This window comes from Euleptes europaea, chromosome 11 (genome assembly GCF_029931775.1).
Source record: "Euleptes europaea isolate rEulEur1 chromosome 11, rEulEur1.hap1, whole genome shotgun sequence".
NCBI classification, from domain to species: domain Eukaryota; kingdom Metazoa; phylum Chordata; class Lepidosauria; order Squamata; family Sphaerodactylidae; genus Euleptes; species Euleptes europaea.
Window position 1 is genome coordinate 76,004,247 of NC_079322.1, and position 8,916 is coordinate 76,013,162.

Genomic DNA, 8,916 nt, shown 5'->3' on the forward strand with positions numbered 1-8,916 from the left:
CAGCTCCAGTTCTAGCTGCCGTATTTCCTTCCAGCACCACACTAAGAGAGGGACATGCGTATGTAAGCAAACGTGGGGCTACCAAGTTGCTTCTTTACTGGATTTGGAGAAGAACACATGGATTCCACTGTGTTGAATTAGAATCTGTGGGTTGAATTAGAGCCTATATCGAACGTTCACTTTAGATCCTTGAAGCAGGATATTTTTGTCATATTCTGCGCCCACCTAACCCAGTGTTACACTTGCCTTTGTTCCTCTATGCTGCTTGAGAACCAGAAAAAGCTGCCACATGAGGGGAAGCTTTGCAAATTGCTGCAGCCATTCACTAGCTCTTAGTCACCAGGAGCCTTCTGATTAAATGGATTCACGTGTCGGCTGGGGGAACACTTGCTCTCTTTTGTAGTTTATACAAATGTCCATAACTATACACAGCTGCACAACCAGATGTAGCCAACTGCTAGCTGTGCAGAGAGGAACTCAGAACGGCAGCAGCTGCAGACAAAAATATTGCCCACCCCAAATCCTTACAAAAATCTCTCCCTATGCAACGCAATTTGAATCTTTTCCTAAAGCAGAATTAAATCACTCTTCTTAACTATAAACAATTCCTGAGGGTTAACTAGAACTAATATGCCTAAAGATTTTGTCATCAAAATTCTAAATAATAATAATAATAATAATAAAACCCCCACACACCCACATTTGAAGGGAATATATTAAAAGCCAACTGTAACTATTCTGAAATTTAAAATCCAGAACGATACACCTTTCCTTTACACGTGAGCCGTGAGAAAAATAACGGAAAGGCATTTTGCATCCACAAAGATCAAGAAAAACGTATTTTGTAAAATAAAGCAGAGGTGGTGTGTTATATATCTTTTAAAAACAACAGTTGAGTTATTCTCCTAAATATAATTCCAAGGGCCTTTGAGGTCAGGTTGGTAGGTTTTTTTAAATACTAATTAAAATAAATTTTTAATTGCAAAAAAAAAAAGTGTGCCACTGAGTCAACGCAAGGGGAGACGGATTTATTCCACAGTCCCTTTGTAGCTATCTCAAGTCTAGTCACAGACTGATAGCAAGTTCTTATACAATCATATTGTACCTCTATTTTGATTTTCCTTTTTACTTATCCCCCCTCTCAATTGCAAACCAGAACTACCAGTCTTCCCCCCGCCAAATCAAAACAGTGATGCAATAATTTCCATCTTCTCTTTGGCAAGAAACAATGAAGGTTACTTCAAGGGCATGTATCAAGCGGGAACACAGAAGGAAGCCCAGGCTGGAAGCGGCACCTTCAGACAGACACACCTGTGCTAGTTGCTGGAACTGGAGGCCAACACAAGGACACGGAGGCTTCTGTGCACCTGGCTCTTCATTGCGACGCAAATATGTGATCCAAGAACTTAGCAACTTTACTGGAGTTTGAAGAGCTCACCTCCTATTTTGCTTGTTTTGAATCCTTCCAGAAGGAAGGAAGGTGTGGATAAAAAACAAGGCTGTTTGCCAAATTTCCCCCCAAAAAAGCATACATATTAGAGTCAAAAGAAGAAAACTGAGTTCTCCTAAAAGAATTTATGCTGTGCACATTATCTAGTCCTCCCTGATACATGACATTGAAAATGGGCATAATTCCACACGGAACTTCTCTTGCACAAGTCCTGCTGAAATATAATTAAGTTGCACAAGATGATCAGATGAATAATTGAACGAAAGCAATGGAAGAGTGGATGAACTTCAATTCCAAGCGGTGCCCTCAGTGAGGCATGTGATGTTCAGCACAAGCTTTTTCTAACCATTAGTCAGTTTTGGCCACCATTTGGGAATGGAAGCAGTGAGATTCACTGTTGCGCCCCCTGACAGTTTCAGGCGCAGTGGTTCGTTGATGTTCGCCAGTCGCAGCAATGCGATCCCAAATTCACTAAGTCCAGCCCGGTACTTCCCAGCCGACTTTCCCGATTCTGTTACAATCTCAGCACCGTCAGGGATGCTTTCAGAAGGCACAGCTACGGCCAGCTCTATTGGCACAAGGCGTTTACGGATGACACCCATATGGTGGGTCCTGGCTGTTAGCTCCTGGCCAATATAACAGCCTTTGGTGAAGCTGACGCCATCCATGTAGGCCAGATTGGATTCCAGAGGCAGGGCTATTCCAGGAGGTAGGTCTTTAATGCCTTCAGGGATGCCTGGAAAACAGAGTCAAGTAAGGATAGTGGAAAGCCAGCGTGGTGTAGTGGTTAAGAACAGTGGTTTGGAGCAGTGGATTCTGATCTGGAGAACCGGGTTTGATTCCCCACTCCTCCACATGAGCGGCAGACTCTAATCTGGTGAACTGGGTTGGTTTCCCCACTCCTACACACGAAGCCAGCTGGGTGACCTTGGGCCAGTCACACTCTCTCAGCCACACCCAACTCACAGGGTGTCTGTTGTGGGGAGGGGAAGGTGATTGTAAGCCGGTTTGAGTCTCCCTTAAGTGGTAGAGAAAGTCGGCATATAAAAACCAACTCTTCTTCTTCTACTTCTATTCTGTGGTACCCATAAATTAGAGGAAAAGTTACTTTTTATACCCCAATTTTTTCTAGGGAGACTCAAAATGGCTTACAATCATCTTCCTCTCCCCACAACCGACACCTTGTGACGTTGGTGGGGCTGAGAAAGTTCGGACAGAACAGCGTTTTTACTCTAGTTTGGCTGAAAACAGTCATAAGAGCCAGCAAACAGCCACTAAGGGGCCTCAGACACTTTCCAGCATTTAATTTTCTTTCTTGGTAGTCCGGGACAGAACTCTGAGCTAGGGTTGCACATATTGAAATACCAAACTGAAAATAAACCTGAAATTAGCCGTTTCGGCAATGTTCAGGTTTTAAGTAGACCGAATATAAAAACCTGGGAATCTGCCCAAAGCCGAATAGCTGATTCCCCAAAAAGCAGAAAAAGAACAGTCAATAATTAACGGCATTCTGTTCTGGCTCATGTCTGTGTGTGTGCCATTGAGTCACAGCTGACTTATGGTGACCCAGTAGGGTTTTCAAGGCAAGATACGTTCAGAGGTGGTTTGCCAGTGCCTGCCTCTGCGTAGCAATCGGACCCAGCCGGCTTCACGTGGAGGAGGGGAATCAAACCCGGCTCTCCAGATGAGTCTGCCACTCTTAACCACTTACACCATGCTGGCTCTCTGGCCCCATACCAGCTTACTTTTGCCCCTGAACATCATTGGCGAATTGTGGACCCAATCCTCCAGAACATTCTTCTTCGCAATCCCCGCTGAAATAAAAAAGAGCTGAACAAAAGCACAGGAAAATGGTGCCTTCTGTCAGTACAATGCTGGGTGTAAAATGGTAAAATAATAATATACATAAACTGTGCTTCCATTTGAAACTCCAACATCTGCAGAGAGGCCTGTAAGAGTCCTACATCTGAATATATGACATTAGAAGAAAAAGAAGAGTTGGTTTTTATATGCTGACTTTCTCTGCCACTTAAGGAAGACTCAAAATGGCTTACAACCACCTTCCCTCCCCCTCCCCGCAACAGCACCCTGTGAGGTAGGCAGGGCTGAGAGTGTGTGACTAGCCTAAGTTCCCCCAGCTGGTTTCATGTGGAGAAGTGGGGAAACGAATCCAGTTCACCAGATTAGCATCTACCACGCATGTGGAGGAGTGGGGAATCAAACCCAGTTCTCCAGATCAGACTCCACTACTCCAAACTACCGATCTTAACCACTACTGGAGGCAGTCCAGTAGTCCATCTAGCTCATTTTGGTCTACTCACTGGCAGCTGCTCTCAGAGAGAATTCCTTCTCAACACCAGTGACCTGCAATCCTTTTGAAGCCAGAGATGCCAGGAACAGAACCAGAGAACGCCTGCTTGCAAAGCATGCACTCTGCCTCTGCGCCATGACCCCTCTCCTCCCTCCAGGGTTTTTTGGAACGCCTCCTCCCCAATCCCCACCACCCTGTCTTGGAATTCAAAGCCAACAAACTGCCTCACCCCTAAATAGTTCTTGACTCTATTCAGACTTGCATGGTTAAGATATTTCTTCCCCCCAGAGCAATGGGCAAAATAAACGGCATTAAGATGACCCCAAAACAGAGACGCCGAATATACAGGAAGGCACTTCCAAGATATAGACATGCGGCCACTCCCATTAAAGAACTATTTTTAAAACAGTGGAAAACTTTACTAAAAAAAGACAACCCAGTCACAGGAAGTGATTTGTAAAGCAATGTTTCTAATCAAGTCCAGGAGGATTCTCTCTGTGTGTAAGATTAAAAGACTGGCAATACTTGAAAGCATTTCGAAGGCTTCCCGTGCCATTAAAGATACATGTCACGCAGAGATAAGCTACATTTCCTGAAGATATACAAGTGTAGGTGCACATGGGGTGGTGGTAGAGTCAAGCAATAAAACTTTTCCTGAAGTTCAGGCTGTTGAAGTATATGGGTGCACAGATATGCATGTCAGAATACTTCCCTTCCCTTATACACAGATGCAACTCCCTGCATGTAGAAAACCACAATGACAGGAAAATGGGATCTGAATGTAACTAAGGAGCATTTATTCCCTCTACAGAATTTTAATGCATTTGGTTTGAATCTGTCATGCAAACATTATCATTTTATAAGCCCACTGCATAAAACACAACTATTCAATTTTGTCCTGTCGCAGAAATAATGTTCCCTAAGGGAGAAAGGTTTACCTTGTTTGTACCTGTGCCTATGATAATCTTTGATATTTCCAATCTGGCTTCCGGGAACAATCTCTAGAGGGTCTGTGCCTTGGCTGGTTATCAGTCTCCAACCCATAACGTCTACTCTGGGGTCTGACGTCACAACCACCGCTTTGCCGGTGTGGTGCTGGAGCTTACGGGAAGCGCCCTCGGACGGCTCCTTTGGGATGACAGCCCACAAAGAGAGGTCCAGGCAAGGAGTGATGGCCACTTTCCTTCGGATCTTGTACAGTTTCAAATGCTTCAGAAGGGAGTCCGAGACAACGGCATCACACTCCAAGAGAACGTGGGCCTCTTCTTGAGAGCTTTCATGAATCCTGGAAAAGATCAAGGATTTGAAAACAATCCTGGTGGGAGAATGATACAAGTCCTTTACCTTCATCCTAATTCTAGCCTCTTCCTTGTGACTTTGCTTTATTCATTCCCCCTAACATTGTACTGGAGTCTTGATAGCTCAGATTATTGCACAAAGGAGTTTCTACTGCACAAGGACAACTGTTTTCGGGAACAGTCATGCTGAAAATAAGAACAGATCACCAGGGATAAGTCTATAGACTCTATACTACTATAGACTTATGGTAAACAAAAACCAACAGACAATCTTCAGGGCACACAGAACTAAGAACACTTTCCTAGGAATAAATATCATTGAAGAAAACGGGACTTCTGAGCAGACCTGTTTAGGATTGCTTCCAAAGTCAGGAGTCTGTGGTTCTTGTGAGACTGCTGTGTGTGCGTGTGTTAAGTGCTGTCAAGTCGTTTCCGACTCATGGCGATCCTATGAATCAATGTCCTCCAAAGTGTCCTATCCTTAATAGCCTTACTCAGATCTTGCAAACTGAGGGCTGTGGCTTCCTTTATAGAGTCAATCCATCTCTTGTTGGGTCTTCCTCTTTTCCTGCTGCCTTCAACTTTTCCTAGCATGATTGTCTTTTCCAGAGACCCTTGTCTTCTCATAATATGTCCAAAGTATGACAGCCTCAGTTTAGTCATTTTAGCTTCTAGGGTCAGTTCAGGCCGAATTTGATCTAAAACTCACTGATTTGCTTTTTTGGCGGTCCAGGGTATCCTTAACACTCTCCTCCAACACCACATTTCAAAGGAATCTACTTTTTTCCTATCAGCTTTCTTCATTGTCCAGCTCTCACACCTATACATAGTAATAGGGAATACTGTGAGACTGCTGCCAAACACTAATTTCCACATAGGAATCCACAGTTTAGAACAAAGGGTCTCTGTAACCCTGCTTTATGGGTGCATAAAAGCCTCCTGCCAAATCAAAGGCTCACACTTTTAACTTTTGGGTATTAAATGATCAAGGACTAAATGTCAATATTCAGGACCAGGGCCATCAATCGTGAATGGAGCACACATGTAAACAGCTGGTTTCCCCCCACAATAAGGAGGGAGCTGAGCTTTTGCAGTTATCGTTGAGAAGTCTAACTGCGCATGCAACATTCACAACATGTTTATGTTGTGTATCTATGTTCAAAAAGTAAACTGACTGGGTTCAAAGACTTTGGGCAGGGGTGGGGTACTGATCTCCCAAGGGGACCTATTGGCTTCCAGGCTGGGTCTACCCCCAAACCCCAGATTTTCTCCTGCTCAACCTAAACAAGGGAACAAGCGTTTTTAAAACCTGAAACCCGTTCTTCCAATGGATGAGCAACCCCAGAAGTTACTGTCACTTAACCAGGGTCTCAAGCAGAGCCAGGTCTTCCGTGGCACCTGTTACATCAGATTCTTGAAGTGGAGACTGAACCTGGGACTTCCTGTGTGAGCCAGCGTGGTGTAGTGGTTAACAGTGGTGGACTCTTCTTCTTCCTTTGCTCCTATGACCCATAGGTCCTGAGCAGTTATTTCTTAGAGGAAAATATGATGGGGAGATATTTGGCCAAGGCCAGTGTTATAGTGGTGGACTCTAATCTGGAGAACTGGGTTTGATCCCCCACTCCTCCACATGAACGGCAAACTCTAATCTGGAGAACCAGGGTTGATTCCCCATTTCTCCACTTGAAGCCAGCTGGTGACCCTGGGTCAGTCACAATTCTCTCAGAACTCTCTCAGCCCCACCTACCGCACAAGATGTCTGTTGTGAGGAAGGGAAGGCAGTTGTAAGCCCGTTTGAGACTCTTTAAGAGAAAACTAGGGTGTAAAACCCAACTTTTCTTCTGTGTATCAAGCAGGCGCTCTAAAAACCCCTCTAGTCACTACACTAACCTGCCCCTCAATCATGCAGAGACAGAACAGGCACCCTCTCTGCTGGGTGGGTATTCCAGACTCACAAAAATCTTTATTCTGCTAGCACGTAAGTGATGGGGATTATGTTTTGCAAGTTTGGTGAACAGAGCAATCACAATCTGGCTACCTACCAGAAACTGCATCTGTGTCGTGTCTCTGAAGGAATCACTGATCTGGCTTTAATTAGGACCTAGGCACTTACCACTCACACAAGACCCGGGACCTCCTGCATGCAAAGCAGAGTCTTGGCAACTGATCCACCACCCCTATCCCCCCAATACACAACCCTTGCAAGAAAGCCCCATTGCTACTCAGTGGGAGTTTCCTCCGAGTAGACAGGTATGGGATTGGGACCATTCCCTGCACGATGCGCCGATCTGCTTCTTCCAGCCTCCCCCTCCCTTGCTTATGTGCTCTTCCAACTTCCCTCCCCCCCCCTCAGTTAGCCGCAGATGGTTCCGCTCACCTGTACAGGATGACGTCATAAAGGCACCGCCCCTGAACGTTGAGGAGATGCGCGTATTGCGCGCGAAGCGCCTCTTGCGGGGCCCCGCCCAGCGCCGCCAGCCGCGTCACGTCATTGGTCAGCAAGCCCTGGAGGAAGGCCTCGGTCTCCCGGCCTTGGAGCCGAAGCAGAGCGCGGTTCAGCGGGAAGCAGTCGGCCGCCGCCCCCGTTCCGCCGAGGCCTCTCCCGGTCGTCAGGCGCAGGCCACAGGGAAGGCCCCGCAGCGCCCGCCTCGCCCTCACCAGCATGGCGGCCTAGAAAAGACCTCCGAGGCGTCAGGCGTCGCCCTCGCCACCGCCATCTTGTGTGTGGCGGAGGGGCAGTGAGGCGGTGTAATAGGACAGAGTGCGCATGCGCATTGCCCACGCCTTGTGCTAGCTGATTGTAGAGTGACGAGGAAGGGCCGCCGCCGACTCCTGCTCCGAGCGGCCCGCCAATCAGAGACTAGTGGGCGGAGACTGGCCGCGACGGAAGCACGTGCTCCAAGAGTTCGTGCTGCGGACTGTTTCCGGTATGCGGTAGCTGTGCTGTGCTGTTGGGGGTCTGCCCTTCCTGATTTATATCAGGGATTTCTTTCTGTGGCTACTCCTCGGGGTACGGCTGCCACACTCCCAAGATCACAGCTTATCTCCAGCTAGTGGCCGTCACAACACCCTGTGGCAAAGAGTTCCACATGCGGCAGTCTGCAGGTGAGAGCTGTAGTCTGCAGTCCCTGCTGTAGGGCTGCCAGGTCCCCCCTCTCCTCCGGCGGGAGACATTAGGGGCTGAGCTGAACGCACCTCACTTTCGGTTTACAACCGGAAGTGCCGCATCATGAGGGGCCTTGTGCCACTCAGACCCCCAGTTTGAGTGGCAAAGGGCCCTTTCAATGCTTTCCCCCCCGAAGTGCCGCATCGCAAGCGGCCCTTGACCACTCAAACTGGGAGTCTGAGTGGTATAAGGCCCTTTGCCATGCGGCACTTCCTGTTGTAGACCACAAATGACATGCAGCGGTGTGTACGGGCGCGTGCACATTTGCCTGCCGACCCTCAACTGGTCGGCGGGCAGGGGGGTGGATTGCTGGGGGTTTGCCTGCCACCACTGGGCAACCCTACCTTCATATTGGCCAAAAGTCAGCATTTTTTTTTGGGGGGGGGGAACAGTTTCAAAACGGCTCTGCAATTTCTTGGGCTATATACTTTCTTTGTAATAAAACCTGTAAATGCTAATTAAAAACTGAAAAAGTAGAAACACGGAACTGGAAGGGGACCTCAAGGGTCATCTAGACCAACCCCCTGTACAAATCTAGAAATTCACAAGGGTCATCTAGACCAACCCCCTGTACAGATCTAGAAATTCACAACTACCTTTCCCCCTCACTCCCCTAGTGACCCTTGCTCTCTGCCCAGAGGAAGGCAAAAAGCCCTTCAGGATCCTTGGCCTGGAAGACTCGCTGTGTGAG

General features: G+C 47.3%; 1 protein-coding gene across 1 annotated transcript; it reads right to left on the reverse strand.

Moving 5' to 3' along the window:
- Positions 1-1,791: 1,791 nt before the first annotated feature.
- IBA57 (iron-sulfur cluster assembly factor IBA57) lies at positions 1,792-7,723 on the reverse strand. Its single transcript, XM_056857145.1, has 3 exons — positions 7,437-7,723; positions 4,700-5,046; positions 1,792-2,186 (listed from the first exon to the last, which is right to left on the reverse strand). Exons 1-3 carry the CDS (start codon positions 7,721-7,723, stop codon positions 1,792-1,794), a joined length of 1,029 nt encoding a protein of 342 aa, XP_056713123.1.
- Between the last annotated feature and the right edge of the window lie 1,193 nt (positions 7,724-8,916).

Coding starts and splice junctions, on each gene's coding strand:
- IBA57 (XM_056857145.1), bottom strand. CDS start 7,723: ATGCTGGTGAGGGCGAGGCGGGCGCTGCGGGGCCTTCCCTGTGGCCTG. Junction 5,047..7,436: donor TATGACGTCATCCTGTACAG/GTGAGCGGAACC, acceptor GATCTTTTCCAG/GATTCATGAAAGCTCTCAAG. Junction 2,187..4,699: donor TAGGCACAGGTACAAACAAG/GTAAACCTTTCT, acceptor TCTGTTTTCCAG/GCATCCCTGAAGGCATTAAA.